This window comes from Lutjanus erythropterus, chromosome 9, assembly GCF_056507025.1.
Source record: "Lutjanus erythropterus isolate fLutEry1 chromosome 9, fLutEry1.hap2, whole genome shotgun sequence".
Classification (NCBI taxonomy): Eukaryota; Metazoa; Chordata; class Actinopteri; order Lutjaniformes; family Lutjanidae; genus Lutjanus; species Lutjanus erythropterus.
The window spans coordinates 40,399,375-40,425,632 of NC_139325.1; the positions used below are offsets into that span (position 1 = coordinate 40,399,375).

General features: G+C 39.4%; 1 protein-coding gene across 1 annotated transcript in view; it reads left to right on the top strand.

Moving 5' to 3' along the window:
- The window catches only part of thsd7ab (thrombospondin, type I, domain containing 7Ab), a 188,270-nt gene that overhangs the window by 87,826 nt on the left and 74,186 nt on the right, over positions 1-26,258 (top strand). The window contains exons 7-9 of the mRNA XM_084727599.1: positions 2,341-2,544; positions 9,761-9,955; positions 15,314-15,560. Coding sequence (XP_084583725.1) covers positions 2,341-2,544; positions 9,761-9,955; positions 15,314-15,560 — 646 coding nt within the window. The remainder of the gene's footprint in view (positions 1-2,340; positions 2,545-9,760; positions 9,956-15,313; positions 15,561-26,258) is intronic.

Genomic DNA, 26,258 nt, shown 5'->3' on the forward strand with positions numbered 1-26,258 from the left:
AAACACTATTGTTGAGTCTGAAAGCATTCAAGAGTCTGCGACCTTCATTATATTTTTCTACATATATCATTATCATTTTTCAACCAGCTATATTTAACTGCGTTAACCTCAGAGAATAACACTGAATAGTTAATGACTGAGTGTTTCTTGTAGTAGCCGGACATCTTGTTAAAAATACATAGGAAACATGCCAGTGCTGTAGATGGTACCGCAGCCACATTATGATTACATTTTCAGTATAAAATGTATCTTTGTTAGTTTTTAGCAGTTGTTCAATCAGTGCATTCACTGTTTGGGTAAAGTCGAATTTTCATGCAAAATTAAACTTAATTCTAATGCAATATATACGAAGGAGCAATTAAATGATCAACGTCGTCTTCACTGAAGCTCATAAAAAATGTTGGAGGCTGACTTCCGCCTGACTTGGTTCATTGGTCCCGTGAGCGTTATGACTGTTCATCTGTGCCATTACTGGAAGGAAAAACTCACTTCATGCTAGAACAAGATGGACAGGGTAAGATTTCTGGCCCATGTGGGCAAATCACGGAGATTTTTTTTCCTCATATTCCCATCAGTATTAATGAGCCATCTGAACAAGTTGGCCATCAAACCAAACCAAGCTAATCAGGAACATCCATCATCTCTGCTAGAAGAGATACTTAGACACGACACAGTTTCTAAATACTCTGTTACAAGTCCTGGATTCAAAAACACCTTAGTAGTAAGTGAAAGAGTATTACCAGGAAAATATAAGTATCAAAGTATCAGAAGCAGAAATGCTTGTTCTTCAGAAAAATGCCTCCTGACTGGTAGATTTTTAGATTGTTAATCTAATTGTTAATGCATAGATGTAGCTGGTTGAGGTGGAACTAATTTTCACTTCTGTATATACAGTTAGTTGGTTCATACCTAAGATTTGGGCTGCAACTATATACAAATCTACATTTTTCTCATTTAAATTAAAACATCTGAGAAGTTTAGGGGGAAACTCTTTAGTGTAGCTCCTGTTATAAGGTGCATCGATCTGTATATTTTTAATTTAAAGAAAACCTGAGTGGAAAAGTCAACAATTAAAAAAAAAATCTTTGAATATAAAAAAAAAGTTCTTCCACTTGGCTGAGGTGGAAAAGTTGGTGAATCAATAAAGCAAAATGCAACAGAATGCAATTAAAACATATTCAGGAAAATAAATCATTAAAACCTGGACTGGACATTTGACAGACAAACATAACAGTTTAACAGCTTAAAACATCAGGTTCGGTGAATTAATACATGAAACAAACAGAAATGTCATAAATCCATTGTTTTTTCTGCATTGCTCTTCACACTTGAAGCTCATTTAACTATGTCACCTTGTTGTGACCTCTTCGTCTTCAGTGGTTTACTGGCACCTGACTGGAAAATTACCACAACAACTTCTAATAATAGCATTTAAATCAGAGGAGACTTTGTTCTGAGTGTAGAAAAAAAATTAAATAAATAAAAATAATAAAATATATAAATATTTGACATGGTGACGTGGCAGATAGACTCCATCATGACATCATTATGTATGAAGGGTGTAGTAAAGCTGTGATTAGTAAAGGAAACCCCCCTGATGGAGTCTAGACACTGGTGGTCGTAGTAAAGAGATGACTGATGATCTGGATGAGATAATGACTGGACTTGTAATAAGCTCAACCTGGGCTCTGGATTAGAAGGACTGGGGGAGAATGGGGTGGAGGAGGGTCGCAACAATTTCCGTGCAGAAACGACAGCTGAAAGCGGCAGGGAGGAGAACAGATTGGACACAACGACATGATTGCCTGAAGGAGAATATGGCTAAATCTGGGTGGTTGACTTAAATAGTGAACGTCCATGGATAGATGATTGAGAATAAGTGCGTAAAGAGAGACGGGGAGAGAAAGACAGTTAGAGATGAATGAGGCATCAAGAAAGTCTCCCTGATTGAACTTTTGCAGATTTTCTCAAAATCTGATTAAAATTTGCGATACATTTGGATGGAAACCTCGCGGTACACCTGTGACAGTAGGCCCCAATTAAAAACTGTATTTTTGTTTTTGTCGCAACGAATCTGTCACAAGTCAGAATAGTTAGAAATCACTGATTTAATATTTAACAATGAGTTATTAACTTATGTTTTTTTAATGTAAAATCTTACAAAATCTAATTTGCAAAGTTTCTATCTGAAAAGTAAATAGTATCTAAAGCTGTTGAATACATGGAGTGGAGTAAAAAGTATTAGTATATAGTTTAAAGTAGCATAAAATGGTGTGATTCTAAATGTAGAACAGTTGGAACTTGTGCTGACTGTCTTTATACTTTGTTGCTGTGTCGCAGGTTTCAAACTGAGAAAGCGACAGATCACCAACGAACCAACGGGAGGGCCTGGAAACTGCCCCCACCTGGTGGAGGCGGTGCCGTGTGACGAGCCCAGTTGCTACGACTGGAAACTGGTCAGCCTGGCTCAGTGTATTCCCGACGATGAGAAACCATGTGGTCCCGGCGCTCAGGTCGCACAGGTCCAGTGTGTCAACAGCAACGGTGAGAGAGGACAATTCAGTCTCATTGTCCAAGTAGATTAGAAGTTATTGAGTCATTCATTTGATTAAATGAAACACATTTTTCCTGTAGAGTCAGTATGAGTTGATTGACATTTTTGAGAAAATTGCTTCTGGCTACTTGCTCATCCTTAGAGTGCCTTGTGCTTTTGACCCGCCTCTATTTGCAATGAAGAAGTGCAGGTCTCACCTTGTGAAAAATCCCATATTTTTCAAGGTCACCTCTCCACTGACCCTCCAACTCCCGCTGTACGGCTCCGTACGTGAGGAGATTTTCACGACTGGACTCCTGGTTGCCATTCATCAACTTTGTGAGGAGTTCTCTCCAGACTCCTCTCCCTTCACAGTCCTCCTTTCTTCCTCTCTCCTCCCGCCTCTCCCTCCCCCTGTTCAACCTCCCCTACTTTAACGCTTGCTTGATTCAGCGTTGCCACCTCTCTCACGCTGTCTCTCTCATTACTGTCTTCCTCTCAGCACGCACAATTAAACCTTACTCGCTCTAAATCAAATCAATCCTCCATGGCCCTGAGTCTTGGAGTATCTCGTGCCCTTTGCTGCTCCTGATTTTTACTGCTCCTCTTTATTACTGTAAATCTTTAATATAAAGGCTGATGGTGCAGACATGCTTGCCAGACTTCCTATTGCCTTCAGGTTGTGGAAAAATGTTAGACAAAATAAGGTACAACACATTATCGTTAACATTACATTTTATTCAGTTCCTTTTTCCAGCGAGGTGTACTTTACATGCTGTTTTCATTTATTCAGCATGTAAAGTTAGAAAGTCCTGCGGCTCTTTAAATCTCATTCAGGATCAAATGGACTCAGTAAATCATCATTTTATGATCCCATGCAGTGACTTTGTTCATGTTTGCCCCACTAGACAACTTGATTTGTCCCTCCAACATCTCACAAACCACAGTTCATGCATCAACTTGCAGATATTCAGTGAAGTTGGTCCGGTGGAGACTTGGCCTGTACTGATGGAGTTAACAGAGACTCCGCACTGTTCTTTCTCCCCTGACTTCGGTTGATTGATCCCCCGCCCCTCCCTACACGCACACACTCACACACCTTCACTCCCTCATCTGATGAAAATTGATTTGTTCTGTTTGGATTTTCACTCTGCTTTTCGCCTCAGAGATTTTTCACTGCAATGTCAGCTGTATATTTTCTCCGAGTGTGTCCCAGTCATAAAAGAAAAGGCCACACAGCGGGGCCCCAGACAACAGTCGAAGGTCGATACAAATGTTATTGAAACTGGCTATCAATATTCTCCATGCTGACTGGCTGCCCACTTAGGCAGAGAGCTGTGTCTTCTCTGCACACCGAGCATGGAGGTTTTCCCCTCATAGTGGGTGTTCTGTTCATTCATGTTTTCTCTGAAAAACTGCCGTAGTCCCTTGTCACTTCTTATTTTCATGCCGTCTCAGTTCAGTCATGATTGGTTCACTGCGTACCTGTCAAAGTGACATCTTAATGCAAAGTCAGGCCCAGTCTGACTTTTGAAGCTCCCTTGCTTGAAATTTCAATTCAACCACTGAAGGGTTTACATTTTCCTGGGTGTATGCATCGCTTACAGGAGAAAAAATATCCTCTGCTTGCTTCATGGCAGCACATGAAGCAACACAGACGAGTATGTGGGTTAATATAATCCACTTATGGCTGATGCAGGGAGCTCATTAATAAAACATGCACGATGGTGTAAAAATGTGGGAATCCCATGTGAGTTTACTTCATGTTCAGTGCCACTTTAGTATGGATATAGGCTGAGTCAAGAGTGCATCAATGTGAATATTCTACCAATAATTCTTTAAACGGGCCATAATCAACTGTCATGTCGATATGGTAAACACGAGTGAGACGTTCTGAATTATTTCTGTGGTGAAGCACAACAATCTAAGAATATTGGACCAATCCAGGGACAGCAGACATGTCACTGGTTAAAATACTGTTTAATTTAAAGATTTTAATGTTTTACAGGTTCATTGTGATTTAACAACATTCGCTAATAAGGTTGATGTTGGAATTAAACCTACACAAAGCAATTTAAATGTCTGGAGATTCCAGTACACTTCAAGAAATAATTGCCTGCCGTTATATTGTATTAGATTGCATTAAAGAAGAAATCTGTAACAGTAATTTATCCTAAAATGACTCTGATGTGTCATCAGAGGTTCAGGGAACATCCACAGTGTCCTTTAAAATTCCTAATCCTGGCAAAAATAACTGTTTTAATTTGCCCATTTTGATTTAATTAGAGTTCAAAATAATGCAGAATGTTCAATTAATGACCAAGTGCCTGTTTAGTGGTAAGAAATCAATAATAATCTTTTAGAAAGCATAGATGTTTATAACAGTTAAATTGAGCAAAATGTTAAGGGAGTCTGGCAGGCAGTGAGACAGGCAACTTCTCAACTCCAACTCCAAAACAGTAGGCTTTTGTTTTCAGGATGACAGGTTTAGCTTTACTACAACAGAAAACTGACAGTTCTAAACAGCTGACGCGTCACTGTCACATTACAATATTGCACTTGTCTTGCCCTCCTGCAGTGTTCCTGCAGGCTGCCTTAGCTTCCTCACGTCTGGAGAGGAGGGGGAAAAGAGAAGCAACTCTCTTCAGCCATAGACAGTATATTAAAAAGGGATTCAACCTATTTATTATACAGCTTCAATTCACTATTTGGACTATAGGATTCAGTTTTGGACGTGCTAATGCTACACACTGTTTCTTTAAAGTTGCCCAGAAATCTTCAACCGAGATGTCAGTTAAGTCCACCTCCCTCGTCATGAAGTCTATCATGCTCATGTTGCTGCTGTTTATGGAACCGTTTGTACTATGCTTCTATTGTACGTTTCAGATCTGAACTATCGAAAGATTTCCTTCCACTTTCTATCCCAGCCATATGAGTCGATCAAAGAATGCCAGCTCGGTACTTGTGCCAATTTGGAGAATATCCTTCCCAAGTTGTCTTAGAGACAACAGACGTCTTAAGAAAACAAGCACGGCTCTACAGTTTGAAATGAGCTGTGTGCTTGACATTGCGCCATCAATTAAGACACACAGCTGTTCATTTTCCCAGCTGCTCCAACAGTCTGTGTGCTGAAGTGTAGTTTGAGGATGATAATCTAATTCTCACAATGAATCTTAAAGCCATCAAGTTGAGTCTCATTGCACAAGTTTCCACACAGTCTATCCTCACTTGGCAAGTAAAAGCAGCGGGTTTCACTCAGCACTTTATAAGGTTAATTCTTCTCTTTTTTATATGTTTATCAGCTTGATGAATATGTTCTCCTTCCTGAGAGCTTAGGTTTGAGATTTATTCCTCAGTCAATATGTATTTTCACAGACAAAACAATGTAAACAATATATATTAAGAAGAAAAAGGGCTCTTAGCTTTAAGGCCCTCATAGCAATTTGTATCTAAACAGAGTGATAAAGGGAAAATCCTGTTGTTATTACACTGGTCTTACTAATGAGGATATATTTGTAATATGAAGGTTTCATCTTTAATAATAAAGGGGTTAACTTTTTACATTATGGGGTAATATAATGGGCTAATATCAGTGCACTACTTTTACTATCACAAGAAAATTCTCTCGTATGACCATCAGTAAGTGCCTGAAAGTGAGGATAAAATTCATCTTCCCTCATGTGCAAATTATCCAGGATATTCTTTTTATGAAATAAAGTCAAACTTCTTCTGAAAATATGGTGAATTATCACCTGGCAGCACAGATGGTAGTTTCTGAGTAATTATTTTTACCCGTAAACACATACATCATTTTAAAAGCAATAACCGAGAATCAAATGAAAAACCACCTGGTTTTGCTTTCAACATAAAACCTTTACATTTTTGACTATATTGCTCTGACAAAAGCTTGAAGGCCTGTAGTCACGTTACCTGGTAACAACGTAATAACCACAAAATCAAGTCCCAGAGTCATTACCTGAAAACACAGATGGTATTTTCTGTTTTAACTGTGAATCATGGCTGGAGAATATATGTACTCGAGGGTGGCTGGAGCCTATCACAGTTGACATTGGGCGAGAGGCGGGGTTCACCCTGAGGTCGCCAGTTCATAGCAGGGCTGACACATGGAGACAAACAACCATTCATGCTTACATTAACACCTACGTGCAGTTTAGAGTTATCAATTAACCTACAATGCTGCATGTCTTCGGAGGAAGCCGGAGGATCCAGAGAGAACCCACATGCACACGAGGAGAACATGCAAACTCCGCATAGAAAGGCCCCAGCCACAAACAGGCAACAGTGCCAACCACTGCACCACCGTACCACCCCATCACTACTCAGCTGTTACCAAAGTATTACTGCATCTTTCTTAGGCCAGTCACAATAATTACTTTTTGACTTATCGAGGTCATGTCCATATGTCGTACGATATTGCAAGGATGTGTTTACATGAGGACGACACCAACATTTTAGCCGACATTATGCCAGAATAAACAGCAGAGTTTCCCCTACCAACAAGGACTTGGTAGTTTTTTCACAATGCTTACGCCAAACAACACAGAAGAAAATCTAAGCTGAGACACATTTTGCTGTCATGTCGTTGCTTCTGTCCTCTTGTCGTCTGCTGTGTGTGTCTTTTAGAGCCTATACTTGCATTACTATGCTATTGTCATTACATCCATGGCATAAATGGTCTTAAAATGCAAATCATATAATTTGTGGGACAATCTATTGTCCAACAAAAGTAGTTATTGTGACAGACCTAATTCTTCCCATGCCATAAATAATGGTATTAACTTTATTTATATAGCACTTTTTTAAGATAAAATGTCAATGTGCTTTACAATAAAGCAAATATAAAGAGTCAATGAGGTCCAAAAGATAAGATATAAGCAAAATAAAATAACTTAAATTGTTAAAATAACACCATCAGTTAAGAAAATACCATATAATGAAAATTAATCTTAAGAAAAGAGGACAATGAGTTTGCAGGCAGGGAGTTCTACAGCTGAGGGCCTCAGACAGCAAAAGCCTAGTCAGTGACCTTTAGTGACAAGTTTAGACATTTTAGCCATTAGTAGGGCGCTGCCAGATCATCTCAAGCAGCGATCAGGCTCCTGGGGAGTAGCAGATCACAGACATAAGAAGCCAGACCAAGGCTTTAAAAACCAGCAGTATTTTAAAAATCAATTCTAAAACTCACAGGTAACCGGTGAAGAGCAGCAAGGATTGGTTTGATGTGATCTCTTAGTACGAGTTAAAAGCCTGGAAACTGTGTTTTGTATAAGTGTAGTCTTTGGATGTTTCACCTGGCGATACATGAATAAAATGTGTTGCAGCGGCCCAGAGTGAGATGGAAGATAAAAGCATCAATGACCTTTTCTAAATCTGCAGGGGGAAGGAATGACCTGATCTTGGTTAAATGCCTCAGTTGGACTGCACCACTTTAGTCACCTGAGCATCAAAAGACAGCTCCGAGTCAAAAATAACACCTAGATTGAGGGGCTCTTTTTTAAACCTTATTAGATAAAGCACCCAGACTAGACAAGAGCTCACTAATGTTGCTACTGCTGGTGCTGGAGGGGGCAATTATAATTATATCTGATTTGGAGTCATTCAGCTGCACAAAATTTCAGCGAGGCAGGACATGATACAGGAAGCTTTGGACGTACCGGGCTTTAAAGGCACATACTAACGCAATAACCCAGAGAGGCCGTGGTTTACAGTGGTACTTAGCACTGTAATAACGGCCTTGTGTTGCTTATTGCTCTTATAAAATGGTTAGTATGTATGTCTGGCAAGGCTTTCAGTTCTGTAAGTGAATTTTGCATCCATTCATTCCAGTGACGTTTCAGGAAATCCTTGTATAAAGAGTTTTTAAGCCTGGAACCAAACCATCCAAATAAAACATTTGATTCTAAGCTAAAACAAAAAAAACATTGGAAAATGGAAAAAAAGGCAAAGGTACAAGACTGTGTACATAATTGTTTTAAGAGTGAAGAAACTATCCATCCCACAATCCATTGCTAATGATCCTGGTTTTAAATGTAACTTTTGTCGTGATTGTAATTTTTATACTATTAATACAAGTGTTGTAATATATTGTAGTTCGTCTTGTATGTGTATATATATATATATGAATCATATTCACTGCAGCGTAACATTATTAACATGACTCATGTTAGCTACCCAACTAGCCAGCCTGCTAGCTGAACTACGCTTTCCCAGGAATGGTAAACATTTCCATGGTAACAGCACGCTCCTGCACTGTTACACTTTTAGATTGTGGGTAGCGCAGTACTTCTCCATGATATTGCAATTTTTTTTTTAAAAAGTTTGATATCATACAGACTTGTGTCGTCTACAGGACGACACTCTCATAGTTCATGGTAAATCCACATTGGATGGTTACGACATTATGACTAATAATCTGAAAAAGGGGCTGTAGATTTTTGGTGTAGTTTGTCCGCTTTGGATGGAGATAAAACACATTGTTGCCGGTGATAAACTCGAGATCTCTCAACAGACACCAGGATTGGCTGATCGATGGATTATTGATGCAGCAGTTAATCCCAGCATGTAGACCAGCATTAACAGCTGAAACCTGCTGAGTTCACCTTTCCTGTTTTTCACCGTGGCATAAACTGACGGAGAGCCTGGTTTAGCTCCATTCTGGCGATTTAAAATCAATAGCCAGATCTTTCTCGCTGCACAAGGTCTGAAAACAGCGAATGGACCACATATTCTAGTTAACGGCCTCTGCTTTATTTCTTAACTTTTCCAACTCTTCAGTTTCTATGTCATTAATTTCAGCCCGTGTTCTTTGTTTTTTCTCCTCCTCTGTGCTGTTCATCTCTTTCAGCCACTCATCCATGCTCAGCCCACACAGTAAATTAAAATTCACAACAAAGTCCTCTGATCATTTTGAAACAATTTGTTTGGCACTGTAATACTCATGTAATGTGGTCACAGGTGTGTGTTTATACAGTATTATACAACGGTTCTGAACGCAGCTCAGCCTGTTTTAAAAGGTTGTGTATCATGTGCGTAGTGATGAAAATCAGTATTATGTGTGCTTGATTTGCTCCAGAGGTGTGCATATACAGTATATTATTATATATTATTACGTTTTGAGTGTATTTTACTCTAAAATGCAGCTTCAGTCTGTCCTACTTTCCTTCCTCTCAAAATGCGATGGTTATTTTCTCTTGCTGTTTCCGTCAGGAGAGGAAGTGGACAGAAATCTCTGCTCGTCCTCCCCGGCTCCGGAGCCTGTGCCCTGTGAGGTGCCTTGCTCAAGGGACTGCGTGCTCAGCGACTGGACAGCCTGGTCTACTTGCTCTCAGACGTGCTCCAGTAAGACCATCGAGGGGAAGCAGATGAGGACGCGCTCCATTCTGGCCTACAATGCCGGGGAAGGTGAGTCTCCACCTGCCAACAGGCTCCTGCACAATCGTGTATGGAAATATATGCAGATGAGGCCTGCATATTGGCTTAGTCATGGCCTTTCAAGTCGTCCTTTGCTGTCACTCACTGAACGTCTGGATTTCACACTTGTCTGCATGTGCATTTGTCCTTATCTCAAACAGTCTGCTTATCTGTCCTGGTGATTATTTCTGTTGGTCTGTCTCCTCGCCTGACACTCACTTTTTATCTGTTTCTAAGATCATTTCTCTGCATATGCTTGTTCTCGCTGGTTTAAATCTCTGTGTGTGTCTGCTGTCTGTCTGTCTTTCTTTTTGTCATGTCTCCAAATATTTCTCTCTGTCTTATCTGTGTGTATATGTGTGTTTGTGTGTATGTGTGTGTTTTCCTCACAGTCACTGCGATGGTTGTGGCATGGATCACAGTGATGGAGGGTAACATTTGTAATTAGAGTTTGCTGGTAGCTGTTTGAAACCTCTAGCAATGTGTCTACATGTAGCAAAATTAAAATTGTTAGTTTGTTTTGACGTTTAAAAACTACATTATCATAACAGCTTTAGGGTAAATTCTAATTGATTTAGAACATATTCAGCCAGTTGTAACACAGTCAGGCCTTGTTGGCCATGTGTGAAATAGCTTGATTGTGTTAGTTGTTTTCTGCTGTAGTGTTAGTGTATGTCCTGCAAATCTCACCTGTCACATTAACATATTTTACATCTGTATTCAAAGGTCTTTCACGGGTGCCAAAGTTTCCAGAACTTTTTGGTAAATCTTTGTCTGTAGAGTAGAAATATAGTAGCTGTGCTCGTAGTAGCTTTAGAGTGGTTGTGAAACACAAAAGAAATCATATCAAAGTTCATTCTGCTGTCTTTTCAAAGACATTTTTATGAACACACACACTCAAGAACAATACCTGTAAGGGGCTTTGTATCTCCACCACAGGTTCCCCCTGCAGAGTAGATTATCTGATTAGATTTTGAGCTCCTTGGCAGATTTTTGCAGCTTCTGTGATGCATATTAATGAAGAAAAAAAATGTTTGAACCAACAGGAACTACTCAAAGCTTTAAGATAGAGGGTTAATATTAACAAGAAACCACCAATAGGCTGACAGAGAATTACATGTTAATTCATGCAGTACACCTAATTAATGACCTATTTAGCATAACTGCTTACATTTAATTCCATGGTGCTTATTGTGGGACCAGTAATAACCCAAGTGCCTCTTACTGTTTGACACCCATCAGCTGAATGATGTTCAAGATGCATGATAAGTGGCACTTGCTCCCGCTCTTTGTGGATGAGCCGGTTTTACACCCACAGAGTGCAGTCTGATGCAAAGGGTGACGTATTTTAGATTTTTCGCTTTTTTTTTTCTAAAGAATACATGAATACTCAAGACACAAAGCTGGGTTGTCTCCAGTGGCTTTACTGGTCCAGATGTTAACTGTTAACTATAAAATGATCACAATATCAAAAGGTGATAATCACACAATCACTAGATATTCCCAAAATTGGTTCTATAAGAGTATTGGCACTGCTCATTCTATATCATTATATCATCTACGACTCTTATCATTATCGGTATAAAACAGTTATATTATTCCAAGCAGCCCTTGGCTTATCGATAGCATCAGTTGTGGTTTGGCTAATGTTAGCTGCATTAGTGTCACTCTGCACTTTTGCTCATTTAGTTACAAAACGATCCATTGTAGCTCACAAGTGTGTCTGTACACTTGTGAGCTACAATGTTGTATATGATGTAGTAGGTTAACTAACTGACATGCTTGCACAAGTATTCCAGTGTTAAACGCGTTTTCTCTCAAATAGTCTGATTTATTTTTGCTAATAATGTGTTCAATTCATGTTAATGTGTATTTTAAGACATATTTTGTTTTTGACAGGAAAAAATAAAACAAAATTTATAATAATACACTCTATGAATTCTTATTTTATGTTTATCAACCTGATAGAATGAATGAAAACATAACTGTGAGTTGGCTGGCTTTACTGGTCCAGGTGTTAACTGCCAACTGAAGAACGCAGTGCCAGCACACAGCTTACATACCGGAAGACTTTTATAATCAAAACTGAAATGCTTGAAACTGAATGCACAGGTAAACATGCTAGACAAAATGCACAACACATTTAAGTAAGTGGGAAATTGTGCATAAATGTTGTATGTGCCACGCTAGTAAAATGTTATTTATCCTGAAATAACTCACATATGCTGCCTTTGTTTGTCTCCCCATCATGTGGTTTCTGTTTCCTGTAAGCACCCTCACATGTTCCCCATCGTCCAATGTATAGTTTTTCTAGGTCACCGTTCAGGAGCGGCTCATGCTCATTTGAGGCACAGTGTCATGCTTGTGTTGGGACTAGCATCCCCACGTTGTTAGCGTAGTTGTTGGCATGGTGCAGTCAGGAGAAAGGTAGTCATTCTCGGTAACCATTAGGTTGAGATTTGTCTGAGTTGGCAGTCTGTGATTCAGGCCCAACTGTGTGCACACCGACGCTCATTACAGAGCTGGATCTCTGCCAGCTCCAGCAGCGGAATACAGGTGTGGAGGAGTCACACTCCCGCAATGCCTCTCAATCTTTTCTGAAAGCCCCGAGCGTCTGCAGTTACTCTAAACCAGAGAGGCCTCTCTCAGTCCATCGACCCAACAACTGAATGACTGACTGACTGACTGCCACTTTGTAAGAGAAATGAGAGGGAGACCGGCACAGATAGAGGGGAAAGGGAAAAACGATATATGGATGTTGTACCGCCAAGGTACTGCACTGGAATTCAAGGCTTACAATACCTGAGACCTCTCATAAACATAAATGGTCCCCAGAAAACTAAAATGCCTGCATTGAAACAGCGCAATCATACTGTTCACTATTTGAACAAACACATACATCTGTAGTGCTTTTGTATTCCTAATATCTACAATAAAATGAAGTGTGAATATTTTCTGGTTTCTTTAGTTCTCTGAATATCTTTGAGACATTTGAGGACGTCATCTTGTGCTTTGAAAAACAATGATCAACATTTTTCAACATTTTCTGACATTTTATAGACCAAACATCTAATCCTTTAATCCAGAAAATAATCAAGAGATTAATCGATGATGAAAATAATCGTTAGTTGAAATCACACAGTCCAGAACGCACCTCTAAAGTTTTCAGGATTATTTTAAGTCGAGGTTTCTAGAAATTGGGGTTTCCAATAAATGTCTGTCACTCCGAAGGCGTTTGGTAATATAATAAAAAGACTGATGAGTGAAATCAAAACAAAACAGACAAAAACCAGGTCATTAAGCATTAGGCAGCAACAATGACATTGATTGATAGAAAATAAGATAACACTATGAGCATTTGGCTGTCTTGAGCATTTATCACAGGTAAACAGAAAATTTAGCAGTTTCAGATAAATTATCTTGAGCTTCAGTGTGTAGCCACAGGGAAGCTAATTCTCACATCTCAAGGTTTTAAACCTTGAAACCGGCTCATTTACAGTCTCCCTGCAAAGTTTTTTATTTAACAATTCCCATCTCTGCATAAGAAAGTGTTTTTCTAAGGTTAAAATCTTTGTTATTATGAGGCTGTCACAGAGAGTTAAAAGCTGGCTTTACTTTTTCAATAAACATACAAAATTGACATTGAATTTGAGAGAACTATATGTGGCCAATTTCCACTTGCTTCCAAGTAGAATTAAAATCCATTTGTGTTCTTGCAAATATAGCTATAATCGTTTTGTTCTGCACTGTCATCGATTACATATGAGGCTTAAAGGTTTTTCAAAAGCATTTCTTAAACAGCATAACTCCAGGAAACTCTTATTATAAAGAGGTTTTTAAGTCTGCGGGTGCAGGTTTCATTCACAGATTCAGTTTCAAGGAGAAAAATAAGTTAACAGCAATTTTCAGACAGGTGTGGTGGATTTAATAGAGCTCCTTCCTGGAGTGTGCATCACGTAGGGAAAATGTGCTTAAGCTCCAAATCTGGGTAGCAGATTAACTATAGACACACCTCTGGTCAGGATATGACTCAAGTCTGACTACCAGTGTGCCCATTTTGGTATTAAAACAGTATTTATAGATTTTTGTGGACGCCTGGGGGCATTTCTGTATATAATGGCTCACAATTGGCAGCACTTGGACTTACGCCTGCACAGTATATCTTTTTGTTCATGTTGTTTACAACTTAGCGTATTCATTTCACACTGTTCACACTATTATTACTGCTCATTCCACATATATATATATGAGCAATTCATATCTACCCCTTATTCTTCAGTTGGATATTTATACTTATTCTGCACTATACTGCTTTTTGCTCTTCGTTTAGATGCTAAGATGCAATTCGTTGTCTCAATATCACTACATTGTGTACAATGACCATACAATTGGCCCTTCATAAGTCCCGCCCCTTTTTACTCTGTGCTCCAATAACAGTTAAGCTATCTTAGCACCTCTGTATCTACAGAGAACATGCCCTCTGCCTGTATTTCCTTGTTTTTCTCATTATTTTGCTGAGCTCGAGGTGCTTTACCAACCTAGAATGTTGGTATTTGACATCCTGGTATCTTTCTGGTGCATTTAGGAACAACTCAGTTAAATCTTACTGATTCTACCTTTAAGATTTGATCCTATATGTCACTTTTACAGGAAAGCTGACTGAGGTACCAGCTTCGCTCATCTATCATTGGAGAACAGAGCAAAAAGGGGCAGGGCTTAGGAAGTATCACTTTAATTTAATCTAATGTAACAAGCAGGAAACCCATAACTTTTGTATTATCACTGTATAAAGTTATTATGTTTCATTTGTTAGCAAACAATTGGACATTTATGAATCCAGCAGACTTGGGACACATTAGCATTTATTTTGACCACTTCATGAATGCTAACTCCATTATTCTACCACCAGTTAGGTCTGTTTTGGTCTCTACAAACAAATCTCACTGCTAAACGCTCTGCTGTGTTAAACAGCTGGTTGCCAACTTTGTCTGTCTGTTGTTTGGTTCTCAGTTGGTAGTATACCCTAGGCTTATTGGCACCTTTTTTTGCTGGAAACAGGCCTGATGCAACTGGTGAGAGTAAACCAGAATAGTAAGGTGTCAGCTGTAAAACCAAAACATTAAGATGAAATATGCCAAAAAGCTCTTTGGAGCCGAGGGGAAACTGCAGAATTTTCTGTTGGTTTGTCAGTGTGAGCTACTGCTTTCACATTACATGTCATCATTTAATCATCCTCGTTAAAATGAAACAGAAATATTGGTTCAGTTTTAACTCCTCCCACACTCAAATGAATTATTTTGTTGTCTCACACTTTAAAGTTTGACCTGCACTGTGTTTTGGTATTCTCAGGTGGCGCCCTGTGCCCGAATAGCAGCGCCCTCCAGGAGGTTCGGAACTGTAATGAACACGCCTGTACAGTTTACCACTGGCAGACGGGGCCTTGGGGGCCGTGCACCGAAGACCCGTCAGCCTCGGCCCTCAACACCTCCGGGGGCGTCCGTGCCAGCAGTGACGGTCAGGGTCCCTGCTCCCTGGGAATGCAGACTCGTAAGGTCATCTGCGTCCGCGTCAACGTGGGACAGGTGCCACCCAAGAAGTAAGAAGTTTTTATTTATTTTTTTTGCCACAGTTATTTATTAAACTATAGTTATTTTTTCTTGCCTCGGTGATTTGCAGGTGTTTATAACTGTGAAATCAGCTCCTGGAGTCCTGCACTGAAATGAAAATTGCTCACCTCTCAGAACTAAAAATCCACCGGCTTTGAGCTGTAATTTTCAATCATGTGCCATCAAGATCCAAGAGTAGGCGTGTTTTCATTTCAAACAGATCTCTACATCAGCCGATTTTACTGATTTGGACACTTTTCTCCAAATAGAAGAAACTAATCAGTTGAATCTAGAGCTGCACTTCAAAGAATAGGGGACGTGGAGGGCTTCGGTTATCTTTTGATGTGTGAAATCATTTGTTGGAGAACCTCTTTTGTTTTGAGTTGTCGCTTGATGAACACAGACAAAGGTTAGAGTCATTCTTCAAGCACAGATTTAAAAAATATTTCTTGCATTGCAAGTCAAACAGTGATGTGTGAGCATTTGTTTGGATGAGTATGTGAATAGAAAAGACATTAAGTCACTTTTGTTTGTCTGTTTGAAAGGACATCAGTGCTAAACTTCCCACGGCAACACTGAATGGTACATGTAGATATGTGTGTGACATTGAAACAAGCAAGATTTAAAGAACAAAAGAAGAGTCAGGAGGTGAGAGACAGATGAGAGGCGGCAGTGATGGGAGGCAAAAGGCTGCAGGAGAGTAAAGTGAGCCAGCGACAAAAACAAGGAGCTGGTTAAGTAAGCACAGCAGACTCGACGTGAAGTTAACTCCCAATTCATATCTTCCCTTCGCAGGCGACCACAGATAAATAAATAATCTGTCCGTCCCTGAAAGCCTAATTAACCCTGCCGTTTTGGGCGCTGGTAATTTCTCATTGATGATAATGACAGTAATTAAATGGGATTGATACTTTAAGGCAATTTAATCATGAGGCAGATGAGAGACGAGATGTTTGTGGTGAGCTCTGAAGACCACACTGCAGGAGGCGGATTCAAAATATGCTGTCGAATTTACTTTAACGTCTGCCAGAAAGTTCGGCTCCAGCCTGGTGTCAGTTATGCTTGACTGATTCTCTCGACAACGGAAGATAAAGAAGTAGATGTGCTTGTGCCCAAATATGTGGATAAAAAACTGAGAGTAGGTTGATTTAGTGTCTTGAAAAATAAAAAAGAGGTCTGCAGAATTTCTCACTTTAATTCAAGAGCCGTAAATTCTTCCTCCTCCTGTCTTACACCTCCCAAGTGTGGTTATCAGCGAGGAGAGGATCAGTACATAAATTATTTAAAGGGTCGGAGTGCGTTGTGTACAGTACAAGGTAAATGTGATTCATAGAGAGCACCATGTGATAAAATAAAGATTAATGTCTGGTTCAATGTTGGCTGTTTGAGGCAGCTGACCTAGACTCTCCAGCTGCACTTATCATGCTGCAAAAGAGAGGTCGAAGTCCACGTTGTCTTGTATTTTATTTTTAAGTCCATGTTGGCAAAAGCCAGAAGAAGAGACAGACGAGGCGGGCGAGCTGGAGAGCGGGAGGGGCAGAGGTGTCAAGGGCAATGCCATTGAGTAACTGACACAGAGAGGTTTCAGTCGATTTGCCTCCATTATCGTTTGTTTTCGCTGATCAATAACTTTATATAAGCAAGTATCATTTGTAATAAGGGCGAAAGAACAACATGTAACAGTAACACCAACGAGGAACGAAAAGAAAATATTTTACCAGAGTGGACTCCCATCAAACACCTACTCACCGACTCGGTAGGTGTTGACTGTTACTGACCTCAGCTGAGTCAGTTTGAGGCGAGTGAAGGTCACACACTTGACTTAAAATACGCCAGGAGCTTTATGACATTTTCTATCATTTAATAGGTAATTGTGTTGTTGTCATGTTTAAGGTATTTTGTTTTGTTGTTAGTGTTTCATTTTTTGCTTGTAATGGATGAATCAATTTAGAACGACTGAGATCTGTGTGGCGACAGGCTTCGAAATAGAGTCCATTAGACAGAACAGCACAAACAGTCAGACGGGTGGTAAACAAATCCCCACGTTCTAAACCACTTATTTGAAGTAAATGCTACAGGATTAAAGGATCCATCAGCTACATCAGGTACGTCTTAAAACAATACTTGCGCGCCCATAAGTACATTGAAATCTGTATTGGATGCAGTAATTGTTCCTCCTGTCAACAGTCTTATTAGTATCAAACTTAGAGTGCTGTCTAGGAATTTAGTCCGCCATCACCAAACTCTTTCAGTTTACTTATGGCTAAGATAGGGTACAAAAATTGTTTACCAGTCTTTTAAAATGATTACCCAACCTGTCCATCATAAAGCAGAGCTGCTGTACATCATTTAGTTATGTGTCATTTAATTTCTGCAATGCAGTGAGCTATCGCTTTTGCAATTTGGAGATTAGTTACACTGATCCCCAGTTGTGACCTGCTTGTTTTCTAGAGGACAGAGCTGTCTGAATGTTAATGTTTAGTCTGCTAAGAAGTTGAGGTGTTTCCTGTGATTTTAAAATGATTACTTCCTGAGAATATATCACTTTTTTCCCTGAGTTTTCATTACAAAACTGTGGATAATGAATGATAAAATTAGGTGTATTCTGATTTTCTAATTTCATTCTTTCGTTTTTGTTAGATTTTGTGGTAATAATCTACTAGAAAAATAATTCCTCTTCGTACACTTCCTTTGAGATGGGAAAAACCCATTGCTAACCATGCAGAATTGATCTGATACTCTGTTTTGCAGCATGCTCTCTCAACATTACCACTTTAAAAGTTAGTGTATGTAGAGGAATGTATGACTGTCTCAGTGCTGACTTGGGGTTATACTGGATATGTGGATTTGCAGGGGAGGAAAATCTGCCTGCATGCAGCCACTTCAGCATGTTGTTTCAGTGGTTTGAGGAAGGGAAGAACTGTTCGGAGCTCTTATGCTCTCGGTGTCCGTTTGATTAATGTCACTCTGTACTCCGATTTGGGGATTAATCATTCACCCTGCATTTTGTATGATTTACAGACTTGTTAAACTTTCTGCATTGTTTCATTTTCTCGCCACTTCTTTCAAACTTACTCTAAACAATTTTTAACAGCTAACAGCTAAACCTTATCTCAGTACTGAAAGTAGAAGAAGGAGAAACCTGCAGCTTCTGTTGTACCACCAAGATAACAGAATTAAAGGTTGGAAAGTAGCTATAATAGTTGAGTTGCGTATGATAGTCTAAAGTAGTTAAACATTAATATCCAAAGAGACGAGATCGGATTTTGTTGAGAATTTGTGGGAAACAAAGGGATCTCATTTCCAATCATTTCTGGCATTGAGTTCCCAAACTACCGTCTTAAAACGTGATTAAACTTGTGCTTTATAAATGAGTTACATATGAGTCCTTGAGACGTTTTCTTCAAAGGCTCTGATTTTGTCTGTAATTTAGAAATGTGAATAGAAATAAACCAAGCACAACAAAGCAAACTTGTCCACAATGGTTTGCACCACAGAACAACGGCTGCATGCGTCATCACAGCCTCAGTTTCCTCCTTTCTGAAGGCAAAAGGATCGAATGACAGTTTCTGTAAGAGTGCTGTCAAACAGGCGTCTCTCCAAAGAGTGTGAGGCTTCTTTTCACCTGCCTTCATGGAGCAGTGGTGCTGTCCATGGTGCTGAAGAAGCTTCCCTCACTCTACTGTAACTCAGCCTATATACAAGTCCAGCTATACCCCAGCGTCCAGTATTATGTCCTTTTGTAGGTACCCTGACTGTTGTAACCCTTCAGAGATGTTGTTCAAAGTCTGTAGGTGGATTTTCCTCAGGCCGCTGTCACTGGCAGGGGTCCAGGAACAGGCTGTAAGCCAGCATCACTGCACTGCAACAGAAAGAAGCTCTCGGGTTCAGAACATTTCTCTTTTATTTTAGCCGTCAACACATAAAAGTTTTAGTTGTTACCCAGAACTGCTCACACACAGAGGAGATAATTTGAACACCTCATGGGAAAATGACTTTGACTCCTCAACTCACAATGACAAACACTGCCACCAAGATGGGTCCTATTAGGTTGATTGGCAATTAGCCGCTTTTGTCAGCTATAAAAGAGGTCTGGCAATCAGCACTTTGATAAGCAAGTTTTCAAAGCAACATGAGACAATTAACAGAAATGGAAGAGACCAAATTATCAGCACTCAACATGCATGAGCATGGTTCTTAAAAAACAAAAACAAAAAAACAAATATTTCAAAGGGAACAGTTTTCAAAATATAATGATAAGATGCAACAAACACAAACTGCAGCGATTAAGGTGAACAGTAGTCGTAGGCTGACACTAACAACAAGGATGTGATGGACATTTATAACATATAGAGGTTTGAAATTCACATCATTTGGGATCCAGATTAATAAGACATTTCAGTAAGTTCCCCGTGTGACTTATGTTCATGTTCAAGTGGCAAAGCTCTCCAGAGGCTGTGGTGATAATGACGAGATTAAAGGAGGAAATCTGGTGACATTATTATAGAGCAACAATGTCTGCACAGAGAGAAGGTCGAGGTAGACGAATTCAACGTCGAACTTTAACGCACTGTTTGTTTCCCATTTTGAACAGTCAATATTTTCTTTTTTAAACATGACCGCAATCATTCGATACCCGGAATCACATGATTATTATTAATGTAACCACAAAACTCCCCCTAATCATAACAAAGTATTCAGTTTAACCCAAACCGCATTTTTTCCCTAACCCTTATTTAAAACCAAATCTTCCCTTAACTGAACCAAACCTTAAACAGTGTTTGTAACTGGAGCTGGGTTTGGTTTAAAGTCTGCCAAAGTCTGTCAGATACAGATACACCACTGACTGTATGTAGCTGCTGGCTGCCAGTTGGAGTATTTGGCCAATCACATAATGCATTCAATTGAATAGTCTTTTTTTTCTAATTCTGGGTACAAAAAGAATTGAATGCAGGTCTTGTTTGACTGGAGAAGTTAAACATACTTTTATGCAGTACTGCCTTGAAGGTACTGAGTACTGATACACAGCCATAGCTGTCACATCGTTATTTTCCATCAGTCATATAAATAATTTGTAAACAGACAATCAGCACTTTGATAAGCAACCTACAGTTAATAGAACTAAAAGATTATTTGTCACTTGTAAGAACAAAGGCATAATATATATGTATGTCAGGGGAACAGTCTAAGAAAATGTACAGATTGTGTTTTCTCAGCTCAGATAAACTGCATTAACAACATTAACAGGAGTCAGAAGTTGGCAAAAACCAACAGGGGTATTTGAAAGATGGTTTAATTGAAAAAGAGTTACGCTACTTACACTGTAGTTCCAAAAAGAAAACTTTTAACCATTCTCTGTCATTTTCTCTAAATTCCTCTAAATTAATCTCCCTCCCACCCAAAATACTTTCAGTCCTCATCCTGTCAAAACATCAAGGTCCCAAACATGAAATGACAAGCATAAACATTTTAGAAACAAATAGGAGCAAGAGAAAAAAAAATGAATGAAGCAAAGATTAATAGAGCACCGGGACACTGACCTCTTTCATAATCGCTCTGCCCGAATTTCTGCTCTGAGATAATTCACAAAAAGACTACAGAGGCAGGGCTTACAGGTAAGACAGAGACAGTTTGATTAGCTGATAGATAGAAAATCAGTCACTATTCGGTGAGTTAATCAATCATTAAAGCCATTCATCAAGAAAACAGCAAATATTCCATTATTTCAACCTTTCAAATGTAAGAATATTTCCCCTTCGCTGTCCCATATGATCATAAATTGAATATCTTTTGGTTCTGGACTGAAGGACAGACAGAACAAGCAACTTCAAATCATCTCCCTGAGCTCTGAGAAACTTTTCAGATCTCTTTCTGATACTTTATTTCATTCTTTTTTTAGAGAAAACAAGTAATCAGTCAATCAAGAGAATAATCAGCATATCCATTATTGAAAAAGAAATGTTCTGTTATCAGTGTTTGACAGTGGTAATTTACACACCACGAGCCTCGAGAACAGCTTCACTGCTTCTTGTCAGACAATAGATTCTCCAAAACTGTTGAACTGTGGAGTTTTTTTCCGTCCTGCCTTGTATGGAATCATCTGTATTTGTTATGTTTGTCCGCTCATTTATTCAGATTTTTTCTTTAATTTGTCACCTGTCTGTAGTTGCTTCAAGGTTATGTTTCTTCTTTCATGAAAAGGTTTGTTACTTTTTACCGCCCCTGCAGATTTGACAGACCACAGTGGCAGGTGTCCAGGATTAAAAAAACACTTTATTCTTTGAAGTTTGTACATTTCTTGACCAAAGCGTAAAGATGCTACAGCTCTGGTTTCCTGGCCATCTGTTGCTCATCTGTGGCAGTGTTTCCTAGCCTGCACTCAGGAGTGACTTGATATATTTCCTTTTTTTTTTCTTCCTGCTCTGCATGTCTTCATCTGGCACAATCCAACTGGCAGGTATTCTTGATCAGTGCTCCCAGGGGATCCCTGCAGAACAAACAAACATGGCCGCCTGCACCCTGCGTATGCAGATGTGCCCTGTCTCATTCATAGATGGATCTGAGCTGTCTTCCTCCCGCCGCCTGAGGCAGTGAACCTCACAGAGTGCATGTCACACACGCGCGCACACACACACACACACACACACACACACACACACACAGACGAAAACAACAAACACATAAACATTGACTGTCAAAGCCCAATAGAAAGGAGAGACACAACAGAGACAAATATGTCACTGCCTCAGGCTTGGGCTGCTATCATCCTATCGAGAAAGCTGTTGTGGTGTGAGGAAAAAAAAAATACAACGTCTGCTTATTGATTCTGACAGTCTGTGTGCTGACTGGTACCAAATGTGTGTTTGTATAATCACATTGATGCTGTGGAATTTGTGAAAAAGGGAACTGAATGATTCATGGTTATGATGTTCGACAGTAGCTGTATTAAGCCCAGTCAATCATCTCCCTGCTTGCCGTGTTTTCTAATGGAGGCTGTGTTTACTCCCTGTTTTTTGATTGTGATAGATAGCTGAAGCCCCTCAAGAAGGAGGCCAAAGACACCACTGAAAGGGTCCTTGAAGAACTGCAACTGTTTTATGCTAAATTAAACAAATGATGTTCTTGTTTTGTAGTCCGTAATTTTGATAATGAAATTAATTAGGCCTTATCTTTTCCCACCAGACCTTGTTTTTTTTGTCTGTGTGTGTGGGTACACTCTCTTAAAACTACTGACAGTCCTTCGCTTTGAATCTCCTCTCTTCATCCTGCTCAACCATCTGCTCATTTCTCGAAAACAGCCTCTCGCCGAACAGATTACTCAACACGCTAATAGCAGCAAGCAAAACATAAGCATTAGCCTGGCTGCTCGTTTTAATGTTGTGCTCTGGGACAAGCTCCCAGTGTCGTGTTGTGCATGTCCTCGCCTCGCTACAAATCATGACATTTAAAGATCATTATGAGATTGTGACACTGACTGGAACCAACCAGCCAGTCAGTTAAAACCAGATGCTATTACTGGATGGCTTCATTCATTTCAGAGCAGAGTATTTTCACAGTGATAAACACACAAATGAACTGTTGAGACACAGACAGAGGAAAATGTATCATGAAAAATTGTGTGGTTAGGTTAAAATACCCCAAGCGCATTGTAAATAAACATATTTTCCTCAAACAAACAACAAACTAAATGTGACAAGCAAAGGCAATATTAGAATGAGAACAGAAGAAGTAAAGAAGGGAAACAGAGGAACAACAAAATGTATACATAATAAAAAATGCATAAATGACAATATCACGACTAGCTTTCACACCCCCACGAACGGAGTCTTCCAGCCAAGCATTGTGCTGTTAGTATTCTGGCTGGTATTGTCTCCCACCGACAAACACGGCCTGCTTTTTCTGAAAACTGGAATGTAATTGAATTTTAATCATCTAAATTTGGATAATACCCATCATTAGTGGGGCTACAATATAATTAGACTAAAAGGGGAACAAAAGGGATGGTTCTCTCTGTAGGGGGAAACCTGCTATGAATCAACTCATTGCCCCATATGTAGAGCACTTAAAACACACAGGTTGTTTACAAAGAGGATTATAGAAAACAAAATCGGGAGTGAAAGCTGCACTGTGGAAGACGTTTACATTGAAAGAAGAGAAATGCACCCATCCCTCTACCACACTGTATCCACCCAAGCCAGAATTTATGTGTCAGATCAGACTTAACTGCCTACAGAAGGTGACCATCCACAGTCTTTTTTTTTTTTTTTTTTAACCAAACAACTTATTCAGCCTCTCCCGGGCTTTCGGCCAATCCCAGCATGCGGTCTATAATCAGCCTAACACATACTCAAACACAGTCACACTTCACGTTTACACCTATGGTTGATTTAGAGTCTCCAGTTTACATGAACTGCGTGTCTATAGTCCGTGGGAGGAAACTGGATCCCCCGAAGGAAACTGACACAGACAGACAGAGACAGGGACAACATGCACAATCCAACCCCAAACCCTGATCCTACACAAAAAGGATCAAAACCAGGACAGAACAGACTCCTGAACACCAGGAAACAAAACTGTTAAACTATCAAACGAACACAAAGCTAAAGTAAAAAGCTCATTCATAAATGTGTATTACATTACCTTGATAGCTGATGCTTTTATCCAAAGCAGCAGACAATAAGTGCACTCAGCCATATAGATACAACCCAAAACTGCAAGAAAAAGAACATCAAATAAGCCGAACTGTCTTAAGTGCTTCAGTTAGAAACAATAAGAGATTTATGATAAATGATAATATATCATGTATATTATAACATATATATGATGCATACACTGCTGATGCTGCCCTGTCAATGCTCATCATTGACCATTTTTCACCATTGTGGGGATTATTTTGAGCTTGATATTGGCCCTCCCTATGTAGCAAGACGTTTGGCAGTAGCAGAGTGTAGCGTATGGGCTGGTGTGTATAGTTTGAAGATGTCCTGATGTGCTGCGGGACGGGCCTGAGCCATGCTCAGCACGGCATCGCCAAGTGCCAGGGACTTGAATTGGATTCAGGCAGCCACCTGTAGCCAGTGCCGGGTGTGAAGGAGCGGTGTTACTCTGTGATTTTTATGGGCATCACTTTCTTAAGTAAAACTTTGTTTACATAGCATTTGAAAGTGCTTCATGGTCCTTAAAGGAATTTGAAATAAAACTCTGAAATATTGAAATGAAAGATTTGCAAAGAACTTTTAAACAGTAAGAACAATTTGGAGCAAACTGCCTTTTGAGTATAAATTGGTCCTGAGATTCTTGAACACTTCAGAGTTTGCCGACTCTTGGAGAGGTTTCATAATCTAGAACCAGGAAAGCAAAAGTGTAGTCACCACAGTTCTTGGAATTTTAGCAGTGGACAGCCAGGAACCCCTCTTCTCAAGACCTTAGAGGCCAAGTGAACCAATATGGGATCAGCCATTCACTGATGTACGGTGGAGTTAAACATTGTCAGTAAAGTCTGTAGTAATTAGAGGAACTTTAAATTAAGTCTTTAATGTAACTGGAAGCCATTGTAACAAACAACTGGGGTAAAATGGCAACACTAAGGACTTTTAGTAAATATACAACAGCATTTTGAACTAGTTGTAGATGTCCTAACATGTGGATGTTCAGTCAGTGTTGATGGTAAATGTAGTCAACTGACACAATAAATGCTTTAGCTGTAGTTTCCTGCTGCAGAATCTGTTGTTCTTTCTGCATCTGTAATGTCACAGTCATCTAGTTGGAGTTATGGAAGAACTACAGGTTCAGGTCCAGCTTTGATTTTACTCTGCCAGGGGTAGCCAGGGGGTATGCTAGCAATGCATCTTGGAACATGTAGGCTTTCTTGGTCAATATAGCATACACTGAGGAATTATTTGCTTCAATTGAACGCCAACTGGACATCTAAAAAGTATTGAATTTTCCCTTTAAACAAGAATACAGTGCATTAAAGACTAAATTCACAACATAGATGATTGGTTCAAACTGTTGGAAAGATAACAATGGACTTGATATTTAATTGAAAATAACAGAATTCAACAAGTGACTGAAGCTGTTTCTCAAAGTTCAGCTTGGAATAAACATGTACATAGGTTTCTAGAACCCAACATTTTCTTTTCACTAAGACAAGCAATTGAATTTTTGTGATCTAACTGCAGGGGGAAAAAAGACTTTACATGAATTGGAGTGGTGAGTTTTTATTTGAAATTGTTCTCTTACATGCCATTTGGAGCCCCAAATGTGTCATTGCCAAAAGCAGTTTTAATGAAACAGAAATTGAGCCAGAAAGTTCTTCAAATGAAACAACAAAGTACTTTGTTTTAAATTGTCTTTCGAAATGATTTATGTGAGAGTTTTATGATGCAACACCCCTTATCAAGAGGACATTGTTCGTCAGCATCTTTTAAAATGATTATTATCAAAAATTAATGTGACTGTTCAGTGGTTTGTCCACAGTGGTTAAGGCTGAGTTAGGTTTCGATGCAACACATACTTGTTTGAAGACTATGCTTATGGCAGAAATAAGCACACATGATATGAAAAGTTGTTTCAAGTCATGTGTCTTTGTGCGCCCAATCTTCCACTCTGAGCCATGATTCAGTTTACCAGAAAAAGTCACTTCTCAGAAAAAGGGTAAAACACTGGTTGTTTTAGGCTTTTGAAGC